This window comes from Myotis davidii, unplaced genomic scaffold, assembly GCF_000327345.1.
Source record: "Myotis davidii unplaced genomic scaffold, ASM32734v1 scaffold6, whole genome shotgun sequence".
Taxonomy (NCBI): domain Eukaryota; kingdom Metazoa; phylum Chordata; class Mammalia; order Chiroptera; family Vespertilionidae; genus Myotis; species Myotis davidii.
In genome coordinates, this window is record NW_006383011.1 from 3,566,478 (window position 1) to 3,583,817 (window position 17,340).

The 17,340-nt window shown below is 36.6% G+C and overlaps 1 protein-coding gene across 6 annotated transcripts in view; it reads left to right on the top strand.

Annotated features, from left to right (window-relative positions):
• The window catches only part of VPS54 (VPS54 GARP complex subunit), a 110,459-nt gene that overhangs the window by 32,259 nt on the left and 60,860 nt on the right, over positions 1 to 17,340 (top strand). For 3 of the 6 annotated variants that reach the window (XR_001512278.1, XM_015557888.1, XM_006778541.2), the window contains 6 exons: positions 1,077 to 1,229; positions 2,560 to 2,801; positions 3,716 to 3,794; positions 6,500 to 6,534; positions 9,097 to 9,228; positions 14,153 to 14,538. Coding sequence is in view for 5 of the 6 variants with exons in the window: in XM_015557888.1 (XP_015413374.1) it covers positions 1,097 to 1,229; positions 2,560 to 2,801; positions 3,716 to 3,794; positions 6,500 to 6,534; positions 9,097 to 9,228; positions 14,153 to 14,538 (1,007 nt within the window). In the remaining variant the exon portion in view is untranslated. Of the gene's footprint in view, positions 1 to 1,076; positions 1,230 to 2,559; positions 2,802 to 3,715; positions 3,795 to 6,499; positions 6,535 to 9,096; positions 9,229 to 14,152; positions 14,539 to 17,340 lie in introns of those variants that run through there. The other 3 variants (XM_015557889.1, XM_015557891.1, XM_015557890.1) reach the window with 3 other exon arrangements.

The window sequence follows — 17,340 nt, forward strand, 5'->3', positions numbered from 1 at the left end:
GGAGCAGGCGGCAGTGCCCCACCCCCCTGATGGGCCCTGCTCTGTGCATGACAGGGGGTGGCGCCGCAACCTCCCCATCAACCCTGCCTTGAGTGTGAAGGGGATGGTGCCCCAACCCCCCAATCAGCCCTACCCTGAGCGTGACTAAGGGTGGCATCACAACCTCCCAATCCTCCCTGCTCTGTGCATGACAGGGGGCGGCGCCCCAACTCCCCAATCGGGCCTGCTCTGAGACCGACCAGGGGCTGCACCTAGGGATTGGGCCTGCCCTCTGCCACCTGGGAGCAGGCCTAAGCCAGCAGGTCGTTATCTCCCGAGGTGTCCCAGATTGCGAGAGGGCACAGGCCGGGCTGAAGGACCCCCCTCTTCCTCCCTGTGTGCACAAATTTTTGTGCACTGAGCCTCTAGTAGTAATAATAAATAAAATGATACTAACATTTATGAACACAAACTTTGAGGCAGACATGATTATAAATGGTTTATTTTACATGTACCCATTTCTTTGTTACAAAGTGTTTATGAGATAGGACCTCTTTTCATCCCCATTTTTACAGATAAGGTAAAGCTTTCAAAGGTTAAGTAAATTTCCTCAAGGTTATACTACTGGTACATGAAGCAGTCACCATTTCAGCAACCCATGCACTTATCTATTTTGCTATAATGCATAATTATTATATACTTGTTGAATGAAGGGAATGTTTTTCTTTTAATTTATACTGGTTGCAGCTTTGTTGTCTGCACTTTGGATTAAAGTCTAAGGATAGGTAATTTTGGGGAAGAATACTTTTTAAACAAGGACAGATAACTTGCTTTGCAAACTAAGTATATATCAAGTGACTCCCAATAGAGAATATTCAAATTGTGTACTTGGGGATTTCGAATATTGTATCTGTTTTTGAAAGAAGATTTACAGTTTTTCGTATGGAAAAAGACATGCAGGTTATGATTATTACAGTCACTTTATTAACTGTATTTTGTGTACTCGGAACTATAAACCTACTTTTGCCCCACCCTGTAGATGAATTTTGATTTGTGTTAAGTGTCTTGATTATTATTTGTTTCTTACTCATTTTCAGTTGAGTGGTGATTTTATGCAATGGCTTCAAGCCACAGTTCACCAGTGCCTCAAGGAAGCAGCAGTGATGTTTTCGTTAAAAAAGAGGTAGATCCAACAAAACACATTCGACCTGTGCAGTCACTGCCAGATGTGTGTCCCAAGGAACCCACAGGTAATGCCTTTTTTCTCCTTTGAGGATTTATGTTAACTGTAAAGGAGTAGACAGATTTCGTATGCTTATCTTAAAAGAGTAAATTTTATGATGTTAAAATTAAAGAGAGATAAATAATTTGCAAGTAAGTAGATTAGGAGATTAGAATATAGTTCTTTTCATGCATTTCCATAAAAGAAGTACTTATATAAACTATTAAAAATATTTTAAAATGTATAGTTCAAAAAGCTCTTTAAACATAATATAGTCAATCCTCATTATTTGTGGTTTCCATATTTGCAAATTTGCCTACACCTTAAAACTTATTTGTAACCCCCAAATCAATATTTGTGGCACTTTTGTGGTCATTTGCAAGCATGCACAGAGGAGTGAAAAATTTAAATTACCCAATGTATACGTTCCCACCTGAGGTTGAACAAGGCAACACTCTGCCTTCTTGTTTCAGCTATCATGGTGTAAACAAGTCTTTCTGTGGTCTATTTAGTGCTACTTTTTATTGCATTTTTGTGTATCTTATTAGTGATTTTGCTTTTTAAAATATTCTCAAACGTAGTGCTGAAGTGTTTTCTAGTATTCCTAAGTATAAGAAAGCTGTAATGTGCCTTATGAGGAAACTATGCATGTCTTATAAGCTTCATTCAGGTATGAGTTGTAGTTCAATGTTAATGAATGAACAATATATGTTATATATTAAATATATAGTAAGTATATAAAACTATATATTAAATATATAGTAAATAATGTGTTTTTAAATAGACACATGCATATGATTCTGTATTAATCAGTTGATGAAAATGTTGTGACCACAAAGACTTGCAGGAATCTAACCTGTATTTCCACTAGGGTCAGTGTTTCAGTATTTGCTAATCAAGTGTTCAGTAGCTTTCTAGAACAGAACTACTGTGAATAACAAAAATCAACTGTATATTTTTCTTTCCTCTATGGCTAATGCCACAGCAATATTTATGTTATCTAATTATAAGCAAAAAAAAAAAAAAAAAAAAAAAAAAAATACTGCCTGCCATAGTACAATAGAAAAAAAAGCTCTACCTATGGGAAAAAACTGGAATATTAAAGAATAGAAGATAATCAGTTGAAGGTAGAAGAGTTTTTGTGTTGAAAAAAAGATAACTTGCAAGGAAAGGAATTAATGAAAGACTTTCTTCACCATTTACCCCACACTGTGACTACAGCTCTCACATTTTGCATATTTGATCTTATACAGGTTAGTTGCTTTGTATAATGTAGAATCTAAGCATTTTTATTTTTCTAGGGTATACTTTCAAACATAGAACTTATTTTACAGAGTTCTCTTGTTTACTTTTTGCAGGTGATTCACACAGTTTATGTGTTGCCCCATCTCTAGTTACAGATCAACACAAATGGACTATATATCATTCCAAAGTAAATCTCCCAGCAGCATTAAATGATCCTAGATTAGCAAAAAGAGAATCTGACTTCTTCACAAAAACATGGGGATTGGACTTTGTGGACACTGAAGTCATACCTTCATTCTACCTCCCACAGATCAGCAAGGAACATTTTACAGTATATCAACAGGAAATCTCTCAGGTAACATCTAATCTTGAAGTAGTTATAGTCAGGCCAAAAGTAATTTATAATGGACTTTTACCAGTAGTTTTTGAGGACTCTATGTTATTTTTTTGTTCATATACATTCTGTACTTGGTTGTATGTAATTCTTTGCTTAGCTTTATGTAAATATATTTTTCTTACTCTAATGATTTTTCAGGATGACATAATTCTATTAATGCTAAGATTCAACCTGAAAACCTGCCCTACCTACCAAGGAAAAAATGGTTTTATTAGACCTGTAAAGCCCAGACAATTTGTGAGATTTAAGAAATGGACTAATCGGGATTCTCATTCATTGTGGGTAGGGATGCAAAATTCACAGCCTCTTTGGAAGACAGTTCCATGCTGTCAGAACTACGATCAGAATTCTGGACACTGTTAGCCCAGTGTTTTTTCTTACCACACTCCCCTTCCCATGTGTCCTATTTATGGTACCTCTGAAAAGATAACAGTGTTGTTAGTGGTTATCTAATCTGAAATTAGAATGGAATTATTTTTCTTTACTCAGAGAGAAAGTGTCAATTAATAATTATCTAGCTTAGGTGTATCAGTTTTCAAATTTTCTTCCTTGCTTTAAAAAATTATTTTCTTAATTGATTTCTGTCATATAAGTAAGGATTTTTCATTTACTTTCCCAATTCATTCCAAATTTATGGAGATTTTTACTAATTATGTGAAATGGGATGAGTATAAGTAAATAGATATTCATACATCTCAGTGATATTTAGTTTATTAAGCATACTTATTATTTGTATTTAAGTTCAGACGCAAGTGATTTAAAAATCATAGAACTAATTTTATATATTCTGTTGTGAAACATTTTGATGCTTTGAATATTTGTATCGCCACACAGCATCGATTACATTATTTATTTAATTGTCCTTTTATTAGAGAGAGAAGATTCACGCAAGATGCAAGAATATTTGTCCTCCTAAAGATACCTTTGACAGGACTCTCTTACATACTCATGGTATGAATATCTACTTGTAGATAATATGTAGATGAATATGTGAAATTTGTAGAAGAGAATAGTATTAATGAACAAAATCTTAACTTGGGGACCTTGTAGGCTGTCATACTTACAATTTTTCTTTCTAGTAAAATTTTTATAGCTTACTGTTATAATCTTTTCTAAAAGCTTTAAGAGAAAAATCTTGGGTCTGATGATAGTATTGTCTTCAATTCAACAAATACTTAAGTAATATCTGTGTGCTTGGGACTTTGCTTGTTGCTTAAAAAATAGATGAATTAGAAATGGTCCCTGTCCTCAAGAAGCTGATGGTCTCCTGAGTAAGGTTAAATAAATAAACCAAAAAATTGCAGCACTGTATATCAAGTAATAAGTTCAGCATGGCAAGATTGTATACAGCTCCTAACTTAGCTTAGAAGATTTCCTAGAGTTGATGATGATTGCCTGTGTTTTAAACTAGCTATTGAGAAATATTTATGTGTGAAAGGCATTCCAGGAAGAAGGAATAGTTTGTATAACGCCATAAAGTCAAGAGATAAATTAGCATGTCCAAGGGACTGCAAGAGTTCAGTATGTTGGCTCTACTGGGAGCAAGAAAAGAAGCTGAAGAAATAGGTTGGAGTCAGATTAAGAGCCTTGTATGCCATGCTAAGGAATATTTCTTAAAGCAGTATAGAGCTACAAAATCTTTTAACCAGACAAAATCAGATTTATGGTTATACATTTCACTGTGTAAACAGTTGTGGTTAATAAATTTTTGGATGATATAACTGGAGTCAAGGAGACAGTTGGAAGCTATTGCAATAATACAAGTGAGAAATCATGTGGCCCCAATTCACAGTTATAATGAAGGTGGAGAGGATATTAGGCCTTTGAGCGATTGAGGCATAGGTTTTGGTGGTCAGTTAGTTGTTAGTAATGGAACAAGTTTATTCAAGGATGACTCCCTAGTTTCTTGCTTGGGCAGCTGGCTAGGTGAGGTGCAATTCAGTGAGATAGCCAGTATAAGAGGAGAAATTCTGGGGGAGATAGAGGCTGGTTTAATTGCAGTTTTGCAAACATGTTTGGTATGTAGCCAGGAGCTCAGGAAAGAGATCTGGGCTGGAGATGTAGGTATAGTAGACATTATCATAGACAATATGCTAGACAGTATCATGGTAGTTGAATCCAAGGGCATGGATGGGATCACCCAGGAAGGATGTGAATAGCGGGGAGAAAATAACTTATAATAGAACACTAAGAAGCTGTCACATTTAAGGGGCAGATAGAAAATTAGGCACTTGTGAAGGAGACTATAAAGAAGTAGAGAGATAAGAGAGTCAACCAAGAGAGAGTTCCACCTTTGATAATTTCAAAGAAGTGAGAATAATTAGTCTACAGTGTCACAGTACTTCAGTTTACATACTGAGAAGTCTTCATGGATTAAGCAATTTAGGAGATCATAGGGAGAGCATTTAAACTGGAACTGTGGTTACAGAAACCTCACTATATATTAAAGTGTGAGTACAAGAGAAAGCAATGGAGACTCCCATTGTGGATGTAACTTGAAGATTTGAGATATAGCATATTGACTACAGAGGGAATAGAGTGGAAGAATGTTTTTGCATGGCCAGGACTAGATGAGGCAAGAGAGGCATTTGCATAACCCTGAAAGTGAGTGCTTTTTAAAATTTTGCACCCAAGGTTCCCTTGCCTCAATCTAGTCTGGGCCCTATGTTTTATCTTTTTCTTTCTCTCCTCTCCCTTCTTCTTTCCTCTCCCTTCTCCTCCCCTCTCTCTCTTTCTTTTTTTAATGAAACATGTTTATATGCAGAGAGGAAAATGCTCTTAGAAGGAGAAAAAGGTTGAAGATACAGAGAGAGGCAGGGTAATTGAAGTAAGCTCACAGAAGAGGCAGGAGGGAATGGGTTACTTTTGGAAAGGAGGGTACCTTGCCTGAGGTCTTATTGATGAGATGAAGGTGAAGTAGATTCAATTACAGATAATTTTTATTTCATTTTATTAATTTTAAAGAGAGCAGAAAGGAGAGAGATAGAGAGATAGAAACATCAATGAAAGAGACACATCAATCGTACATGCCCCCCACTGGGGATCAAACCTGCTACCTGCAACCTGGGCATGTGCTCTGACTGGGAATCCAACCTGGGACCTCTTGGTTCATGGGTCAACACTCAACTACTGAGTCACACCAGATGGGCACAGATAAATTTATTGATGATACAAACTAAAATGTATTAGAAGAAAATTAATATATTTAAAAATATCTTTGATCAGAAGAAATTCTGGAAAGGATGGGGGATATTTTGAACAATTAAAAAACAGTACTCCTATTTTAGAATTTAATTCATTCTTAAAACTACATAGCATGCCAAACTTAATCTCACCAAAACTTGATAAGAGTAGCTAATCATTATAGACTAATTCATTGTAGACTAATGATTCTTACTTAAAACTTATTAAGTTGTTTTATTGCTAGTATACAATTGATTAAAATTATTTGCATATATGCCATATTCAGTGCTTCGTATACTATTAGGGAAACAGGAGGTGCTTAATAGATACTTGTTGAACAAAGAAACTTATGTGGTTATTTGGCTGTGACCTAGTATAGTATTGAATCTTGTCAAAGTATATTTTATGGAAGTAAAATGAAAACAAGTTTAAAAAATCATGTTCTCCCTTCCCCCTCCCCCTTTTTTTAATAGATAAATCCAGGACAGATCTGGAGCAAGTACCTAAGGTAACAAAGCTTAAAAAATGAGAATACTGCTTTTTAATATTTGATCTTTAATTTTGCCTTTAAGAAGCTTTCATTTAGCTGTTTTCTGACACTTTGCCTCTTCTGTAACTTTGTTATATCTCTTTCTTCTCTTTTTCATCATCAATACCTAGAAATATGTTTAAGTCTCTCCATTCTAAAAGAAGAATTTTGTTGATCTTACTCTCCCTTCAAATTATTAAAAGACATTTCCTTTAGAAGAAAACATTTGTAGAGCTGTGTAATAGATGAGTTTTTTTGTTTTTGTTTTTTTTTCTGGAAAAAGAATCCATTGCATTCATCAGATTCTCAAAGGAGTCTGTGGTAATTGCTCTTTAGGGTGAGAAGAGACAGACAGATGAAAGGTAGAAACAAAAAGGAGAGGGCAGTCATTTTAAAAATTCTTTGATTCCTATAAAATAAAATTCAAACTCTGTAATTTAAGGTTCTTAATTATTCATTTCCATTCGGAGCTACACTCTTAACTTTTGCCTCCTAATCTTTACACATCTTTTACTTCAGTCAGACTCTTTCATTGACTCCATTCTTAAACTGCTCCTGAACCCAGACAGAGACTTTCCATCATCTCCCTCTATCTAATCCTTTACATTCTTTTGCTTAACTGGCAACTTTACATGAATACATTTCTCCCAACTGAAGATAATTTGCCCCTTTGCTGAATTTCCATAGCATTTTATCTAGATCCCAGCCTTCCCTTTCAAGGCATTTGTCATTCTTCCTCTTATAGGATACTTATGTATATATTTTATCATATTCCTTAGACTAAAGATCGTTGAGATTAGTACCTCTGTAATAATTTATTTTTGTTTTCTCTTAGTGCCTAGCATAAGAGTTAGACAACCAGTAAATACTTATTGAATGAATCGATACTTTCAGTAGTACTAAAGCAGTGACTAGAAAATATACTCATGTCCCTAGATTTTCCCTATCACATTCATAACAATTTTTTGCATAAAGATAAAAGGAATCAGTAAATAGAATAAAATATAGAAATTAATTTTATTAATGAAGTAATTAACTTATTAAAGCATGTTTTAGGCCTTATGGGAATACAAAGAATAATAATTATAAATCCAATCTTAGAGGAACATATTCCAGGAGGATATATACATATTAAGTAAGTAATTTTTGTGAAGTAGCGATAAATAAGTGTACATAGTATATTTGTCTTCAGAGATGGGGTGATTAATCTCTGTGTCATACACAGGGACATGTTTGCCCCTTTGATTGGATTAAATTCTCTAGGAAGATAGGCAAGAGCATTCTAGGCCAAAAATACATGTATAGAGATACGTAAGCATAAGAGGATATGGAAGATATTTGAATACTGCTCAAATTTAACTTGTAAATAGTGGCAAGATAAAAAGAGGTAAGTGGGTCCAAAAGTTGAAGGACTCTCAATGCCATTCTATAAAGCTTGGTCCGTGGGTCATGGGACTCTTGAGAGATTCAAACAGAGAAGTTAATTCAGTTATACTCTTGCATTTAAAGGGATATCTAAGAGAAATATAGTGGATAGATCAGGAAAGGATATCATTAAGTGTCCATTTACTGTAATCCAGAGATAATGAAGGGCTGCATCGATGAAATGCTGTGGAGATAGAGGAATGAAGGGATTCAAGCAATATTTAGGAAATATAATGAATACTACTTAGTACTCAGATGGATGTGATACATAAGAGACAAGGAGTTGGCTTTTCATAAAATTGAATTTGTTATGATTTTAAAATTTAGTGTATTTCTAAAAAACAATTTTGAAAGAAATTTTAGCAGGAGAAATTAGAAATATAAGTATAGAGTAATTGATATCTGGCATTTAAAAAACACACACTACCTCCCTTTGGTGTGTGCCCAGTGGGATTACAGTAGTGCATTTGATCAAGTTGTAATGGAATGATCATCTCCATTTGCCAGGGCTGACCAGCAGCGCCCTGAATGAAGGATGAACAAATTACTCAGACACAGCTTGACTGTAAGAGGGCTTAGGGGCCCCTGGCTCTAGATGCCATGGCAGCCTCTATTGCCTGCTTCATTAGGCCTTTATTGGAATTTTTATCTTTAGATGCAATCAGTAGGGTGAGTAATCTTGGAAGGAAACATGTTTACATTGTATTCTAGGCAAGGGCATCCAGGGATTAAGCATAAGGATTCCAATAAACACCCCGGGGGTCTGCATATGCACAGGCTTGTTTGGAAAGGTCAAGGAATAATTAGGGGCTCCATCTTCGGTACTCCCCTAAGTCTCTCCCCTAAGTCAGAATTGCGATAAACAGGGCAGGCAGCCTTCCACATATCCATTGGTTAAGGCAAAAAAACATTTTTCTATCTTTCATGAGCATGTTTACCTAGATGAGATTTGTACATTTTTCTACAGATTTTATGTAAATAACATGTTATCACTTGCTTTTGCTGTTTATGCTTGAGATCCAAAATAATTATTGTTTAATGCTCTATCATTTTAGAAGAGATAATGAATGTAAAGAAAATGTTTTTCTAATCGAGAGAAATGAATTTTTTTGATAGATTTTTATGAAACCAGATTTTGCCTTGGACGATTCTTTAACTTTTAATTCAGTTTTACCATGGTCTCATTTTAATACTGCTGGTGGAAAAGGAAATCGTGATGCAGCTTCCTCAAAGTTGCTACAAGAAAAGGTATTTTCTTTTTTACTTTTTCCATGTAGAAAATTTTATTCTAGTTAAGTGGGACTACTTGGCATGGGTTCAGATTTAGTTACTTAGTAAGCATTACTTCTTTTAATTTCATTTTGTTGTTATTGATAATTATAAGCCTTTGAATATTTACTGAAAAAGTAATAGCATTTTGATTCAATGGAATATAAGTTGTGCTGGTGAAAAAAGAAAAGCTTATTGTTTGAATGCTTATTATTTGAAACAGCAGTTGATAGAATTTCAGTCGAAAGGATATATTAGATAACATACGTAATTATAATTGCTTTACATTTATCCCGAACAATATATTGCCAATTTTATATTCTTTATGATTTAAGACATAAAAAATCAGCTTTTCCTGAGGCACTGTTTTTCCTCATTTACATAGTAAGGGTTTTTTATTATTATTTTAAATATGTTTTTATTGATTTTAGAGTGAGGGGAAGGGAGAGATAGAGAGATAGAAACATCGATGAGAGAGAAACATCAATCGGCTGCCAACTTTACACCCCCTACTGGGGATGGAGCCTGCAACCTCGGCATGTGCCCAGACCAGATATCAAACTGGTGACCTCTTAGTTCATGTTCTACACTCATCCGCTGAGCCACCCTGCCGGGCAGTAAGGATTATTTTAAAGCAAAACCATTATATCAATATTCCTAAATGTTTTTAGCTTTACAAAGCCTAGTCTTTGGCATATTATTAGTCAGCAGTTTTTAATTTTTTTTTTACAATGTTCTATATTTCAGAAGCTAACATCTTGAACATTATTTTGTATGTAGAACTTTAAAAATATCTTAACTCACATATCAAGAATGTAAAGACCTTTGATATCTGTGGTTTGTTTTTGTTGTTGTTGTTTTTTCCCCCCACTCAGTTCAGAGCTTTCCTAAAACTGACTGTGGTTCTTAAACTGAAAAAGAAAGCATTTTGTTATAGTCTAGTGACATCTCTTGGCAGTATGAAAGCTTCTCCCAGGAAGATGATTCAATAAATTAGGTCCAGTTCTCAGTAACTGAAGAAAGGACTAACTCAGGGAGGATAAGAGAAGAAATGTAGGAGAAGAATCATGACTATTCCTTTTCTTACAGTTTTATTGGGATGATCACTTAGTAAATTACATAATAACTGATCACTTGGGTATACACCTGCAACTAATAAAATGTATGCCAACTGTAATTGAAAAATAAAAATGATTTAAAAATGAAAAAATATTTAACTTTTGCTTTGGCAACATTTTCACTTACAAAGATTTTCCTTGAGTAGGAACAGATTCATAAATCTGATGGGTTTATGGACATAGGCTCACTCCAGACCACTTTTTCACATTCCAAGTATGTATCCTGATAAAATAAAACCTTAAAAGAAAGAAACAACAAAAGCTAATAAAAACCTCATTGATTATATAAATATTTTTAGGAATATTTTAAAAATTGTTCTCTTTAAAGACTTTTAATAAGAAACGTATTATGAAAAAATTATCCCTTTGAAAAGAGTAGGTCAATGGAATATTGATAAGTTGTTGAAATCTTTGAAATTCAAATGAAACAATTTTCTCATGCTAAATGCTTAAAGTGACTAAAGTAATAGAATTTTTTTTGCTGAGTTGCAAAATCAGATTTGTTACATTTATATTCTGACTTTTTTTCTTTCGGCTTTGTTCTTAGAAAATTAATGGAAGACAGATTCTAAGAGCAGTTTCAAACTCACTTTATGATTGACATCAGCTGTTTTACCTTGCTAGCTTAAAGAGAGGGTATGATACAATCAGGGTCAGAGAAATTTGCTGGCCTGCAATGAGATAAGGCATTTGTAGTAGAATGTAAATTATTGCACTGCTTCCTTCATTAAGCAAGTTTTCTTAAAAAAAATAAAAATAATACAATGGGCTTAGTGATGTAGTTGATTTACATTCTAGTGAAGTTCCTTATTTTATCATGGACTTGCTAAACAGTTCACAGACTGGCAGCAGCATACAAACTGCCTTCTGAATAGCACTGTCCTAAAGGAATTGCCCATACTCCATTTACTGTTCTGAAAATTGAATCCATTTTAGCTTGCAGTGTACCTTAATACATTTGTCCTCAGTATTGCTTTTTAGATAAATAAATGAACAGCTGTATTGAAGATGAAAAGAACAATAGCAGAAGGGTATAAATGCAAGAAACTTCAACTGTGGGAAAATTTCTTGTTTGTAACCTATTTTATCTATAATAATAAAAGTGTAATATGCTAATTAGACCAGACGTCTTTCCGGATGCCCTTCTAGATGAAGCCAGGGCTACGAGGGAAGCCCGGGTCCCAGGTGCCAGAGGGAAGCCAGTGCCGGCAGCTGGGGGGAAGGAAGGCCTACTCTTTTAAAAAATATATATATTTTATTGATTTTTTTACAGAGAGGAAGGGAGAGGGATAGCAAGTTACAATCATCGATGAGTGAGTAACATCGATTCAGCTGCCTCTTGCACGCCCTCTACTGGGGATGTGCCCGCAACCCAGGTACATGCCCTTGACCGGCATCAAACCTGGGACCCTTGAGTCCGCAGGCCGACACTCTATCTGCTGAGCCAAACCGGCAAGGGCAGGAAGGCCTACTCTTGCATGAATTTCATGCCATCGGGCCTCTAGTCTTACCTAATAATAGACGAACATGGTAATTGACCATACCTTCACTATGCCTCCCATTGGCTAATCAGCGTGATATGCAAATTAACCACCGACAAATATGGCAGTTAATTTGCATACTAGGTTCCAAGCGGTGGAATGAAGTCTGATGGCCCGAGGCAAGCAGTGAGGCCTCACACACCCTGGCGCCAGGCGGAGCAGCGAGGCCTCACGGCCCCTGAATTGGCGGAGCAACAAGGCCACATGGCCCTGGTGCCAGGCGGAACAGCGAGGCGTCAGGGCCCTGGGATTGGCGGAGCAGCAAGGCCACATGGCCCCGGTGCCAGGCGGAGCAGCGAGGCGTCAGGGCCCCAGGATTGGCTGAGCAGCGAGGCTTCACGGCCCCTGGATCGGGGGAGCAGCAAGGCCACACGGCCCTGGGATTGGCGGAGCAGCAAGGCCACATGGCCCCGGTGCCAGGCGGAGCAGCGAGGTGTCAGGGCCCCTGGATCGGCAGAGCAGGGAGGCCACACGGCCCTGGTGCCAGTCAGAGCAGCGAGGCCTCACGGCCCTGGGATCAGCGGAGCAGCGAGGCCTCATGGCCCCGGGTCAGCAGAGCAGCGAGGCCTCATGGTCCCGGATCTGCGGAGCAGCGAGGCCACACGGCCCTGGGATTGGCGGAGCAGCGAGACCACATGGCCCTGGCACCAGGCAGAGCAGCGAGGTGTCACGGCCCCTGGATTGGCGGAGCAGCAAGGCCACACAGCGCTGGTGCCAGGCGGAGCAGCAAGGCCTCATGGCCCCGGGATTGGTGGAGCATTGAGGCCTCATGGCCCCTGGATCGGCGGAGCAACGAGGCCACAAGGCCCCGGCACCAGTCAGAGCCCCTGGGTCGGTGGAGGAACGAGGTCACACAGCCCCGGTGCCAGGCAGAGCATAGAGGCCTCACGACCCTGGGGCCTGACGAGCAGCGAAGCCTGACGGCTCCGGAGTGGCTCCGGCTGGATCCCAGCCAGAGCGAAAGCCTGGGTCCCAGGTGCGGGAGGAAAACCGGTGCCAGCAGCTGAGGGAAGGGAATCTTTTCATATAACAGGCCTCTAGTATTATAATAAATTACTGAAGGAGCCTTTCTGAAGATATTGTGATCCTGCATGGTATTAAGGATACAGGCTAGGTGACCAAATAATCTCTTCCAGTCTTAAGAGTCCTAAGTGTTGAAAGTTCATTAACCCTTTAACGCTATGAATTTTCCTCAGATGGTCAGAAATAATGCCTAAATTTTTGCTATAGGTTAAAGAACCATCAAGTGAGCAAGTGGGAGACAAATGGAAAGGCATATGCACTTAGAAAGGAAGAAAAGACAACGCAAGTTTTAGAAGTCCATATTTGAAATTAGAAAGCATTTTTAATTTTTCTAATTTTTTTAGAGTAACAATTTCTATGTTAATCTAGGAATTCATCTTGGTAGTGTTGTAAAAATATATATGAATTGATTATTTAAGGCATTTGTCAACCTTTTAAGAAGAAAATACATTGGAAATGAACTGAGTATTACAAGTTGCTAATAACTTTTGAGATGTGAAATAAGCAGCCTTGAAAAAAAAATCCAAATAAATTTAGTACTTTTTTAATTTGTGACTGGACCACCAATTGGTCTTTTATGAATTCTTTAGCATTTCAAGGCAGCATGGTATATTGTATAAACAGCTTCAGCTTTTGAGTCAAATTTTAGTTTTGACACTTACTAACCATGTGGCTTCAAGTATTGTAATGCCTCTGAGCCTCAGTTTTTTCATCTGTAAAGTAAGAATAATACCTTTATTCCAAGATTGTTAAAATTAGAAAATGATGTATATAATATACCAGTGCCTGGTACGTAAAAGGAGACGGTCAATAAATATTAATTATAATCATCTTTTAGTCAGGTAAGTGATTTGTATGTTAATGATGACAATGATGTCTGGGGTTTAAGGAGCTCATGGTCTCTCAGATTTTAGAATTTCTGAAGCTAGATTATAATCTGAGATGACTGTGATGTACTTTTACTTTTTAGAGAGAGGTTAGTGTTTGGAGGTCAGTAAATTACCTTCTACTCTGTTGTCTTACATTTTATTAATCTTTGGGCTATATCTTTACCTCTCTTCCATTTTGTTATGTCTAATACCAGGGATCCCGTAAGCAAATAGTTCACCAAAGGGGATTAAATTACATGTAGAAATCCTGTATCATTTTCAGGAAGTATTTGGACAGTCAAGGAAGGTATACTTATAATATGCCATGATTTTTTTCTCCTTCTCTCTCAAGCTGAGCCATTACCTGGATATTGTGGAAGTAAACATTGCTCACCAGATCTCTCTACGTTCAGAAGCATTTTTTCACGCAATGACCTCTCAACACGAATTGCAGGACTACCTCAAGAAAACTTCCCAGGCTGTAAAAATGCTTCGAGATAAAATTGCACAGATTGATAAAGTAATGTGTGAAGGATCACTACACATTTTAAGACTGGCACTTAGCAGAAATAATTGTGTTAAAGTGTACAATAAACTGAAGTTAATGGCCACTGTACACCAGACTCAACCTACAGTACAGGTGTTGTTATCTGCTTCTGAATTTGTTGGAGCATTGGACTTAATAGCAACAACACAAGAGGTTTTACAGCAGGAACTTCAGGGCATTCACAGCTTCCGGTATGTCAATTAAATAAACCATTAGAAATAATGTTAGAAAATTTTAAAGTATAAATTTTAGTGTGTAAGGTAAGTTGAAGAAATGTGAGTATGATTAAAGTTACATGGTTATTTTTTCTTCCAGATTGATCTGTTTAGTAATGTTATCATTCTGATATTTTATTCTTAGCTAAACAAACAAAACTCATAAGGATCAATATTTACAAGGGATATTTGGATGAAGAAGCAAAATTACGTTTTCTAGTAGATGAAATAAATGAAAGGCCAATCACAACTTTGAAACTAACGTTTTAGAAATATTGAAATATTTTTTTGTCAAGATAGTCTCAAGGTAACAGAAGAAATACCAATATATCTAAAATTAAGTTCCTTTTAAAAGCTTTAGACTAGATTCTTAATTTAATAATTACTAAATTTTATTTCTGATTTTCATTGTTTATCACATTACAAAAAACTCCACATGGTGTTGGAAAAGTCCCAGTTTTTTCTGTTTTTATTTTGAAAATACCTTTAAGGTTAGGGTTTTAGTTATTTTACGTGAGATGATGGCAAAATGTTTAATTTATTGATAGACCCATTGCAAGCCACAAAATTTAATTCGGTTAAGTGTTCTTGTAGAAGTTTCTATTTGCTGGGAAACCCATCCAAACCTTACACTCTGTGTAACTACAGAGAATTTTTATGGAAGATATGTGCTCTATAACTTAAAAGATACTTAATATATTCTGGAAAATGTAGCTTCAAAGTAAGTTTATTACTGAATTATAAATTCATTTCCCCCCCCCCATTTTTCTTTTCTTAATTGATTAAGGTATTACATATGTGTCCTTATCTCCCCATTGCGTGTCCTTCCCCACTCATGCCCTCATCCCCTAGTGTCTTTGTCCATTGGTTATGCTTCTATGCATGCACACAACTACTTTGGTTGATCTCTCCCCTTCTCCCCCCCTCACCCTCCCTTCCTTCTCTCTGAGGTTTGACGGTCTGATTGATGCTTTTCTGTCTTTGGACCTGTTTCTGTTCATCAGTTTATGTTATTCATTATATTCCACAAGTGGGTGAGATCATGGGATAGTTATCATTCCCTGACTGACTTATTTCACATAGCATAATGCTCTTCATGTCCATCCATGCTGTTGCAAATGGTAAGAATTCCTTCTTTTTTATAGCAGTGTAGTATTCCATTGTGGAAATGTACCACAGTTTTCTAATCCGCACATCTGCTGATGGGCATCTAGGCTGTTTCCAAATCTTAGCTATGGTAAAATGTGCTGCTATGAACATAGGGGTTGCATATATCCTTTCTGATTGGTGTTTCTGTTTTCTTGGGATATATTCCTAGAATTGGGATCACTGGGTCAAATGTGAGTTCCATTTTTTACTTTCTGAGGAAGAGCCATACTGTCTTCCGCAGTGGCTGTACCAGTCTGCATTCCCACCAGCAGTGCATGAGGGTTCCTTTTTTTTTTAATTTCCCTTTTCATTTTGTTGATGGTTTCTTTTGCTGTGCAGACACTTTTTGTTTTGATGTAGTCCCATTTGTTTATTTTCTCCTTAGTTTCCTTTGTCCTAGGAGCTGTATCGGTGAAGATATTGCTTTGGCATATGTCTGAGATTTTGCTGCCTATGGATTCCTCTTAAGATTTTTATGGTTTCCCATCTTGCATTTAAGTCCTTTATCCATTTTGAGTTTATTTTTGTGAATGGTATAAGTTGGTGGTGTAGTTCCATTTTTTTGCTTGTATCTGTCCAATTTTCCCAACACCGTTTATTGAAGAAACTGTTGTGACTCCATTGTATGCTCTTACTCCTTTGTCAAATATTAATTGAGCATAGTGGTTTGAGTCAATTTCTGGGTTCTCCATCCTATTCCATTGGTCTATATGTTTGTTCTTGTGGAAACATATAGGCAGTTTTGAGAACAGTGGCTTTGTAATATAGCTTGATATCTGGTATTGAGATCTCTTCTACTTTTTTCTCCTTTCTCAGGATTGCTGGGGCTATTCGGGTCTTTTTTTATTTGAGATGAATTTTTGGAGAGTTCGTTCTACGTCTTTGAAATATGCTGTTGGTATTTAATGGGTAGTGGAAAGCAATCTGTAGATTGCTTTGGGTAGTATGGACATTTTAATGATGTTGCTTCTACCAATCCATGAACACGGTATGTTCTTCCATCAGTTTATACCTTCTTCTATCTCTTTTTTCAGTGTCCTGTAGTTTTCCGAGTACAGGTCTTTTATGTCCTTAGTTAAGTTTATTCCTAGGTATCTTAATTTTTTTGGTACAGTGGTAAATGGGATTTTTAAAAATCTTTCTTTCTGTAACTTCACTATTGGTGTATAAAAATGCCATAGATTTCTTGGCGTTAATTTTGTATCCTGCTACATTGCTGAATTCGTTTATTAAGTCTAATAGTTTTTTGATGGAGTCTTTAGGGTTTTCATGTACAGTATCATATCATCTGCGAATAATGACAGCTTTACTTCTTCTTGTCCAATCTGGATACCTTTTGTTTCTTCTTCTTGTGTAATTGCTATGGGTAGCACTTCCAGAACTATGTCAAACAGGAGTGGTGAAAGTAGGCATCCTGTTCTTAGGTGAAATGGTTTTAGATTTTCCCATTCAGTATGATGTTGGCTGTAGGTTTGTCATATAAGGCTTTTATTATGTTGAGGTATGATCCCTCTATTCGCATTTTGCTGAGGGTTTTTTTTTTTTTTTTTAAGAATGGGGTTGGATTTTTTCAAATGCTTTTTCTGCATCAATTGATATGACTATGTGATTTTTATTTCTCATTTTGTT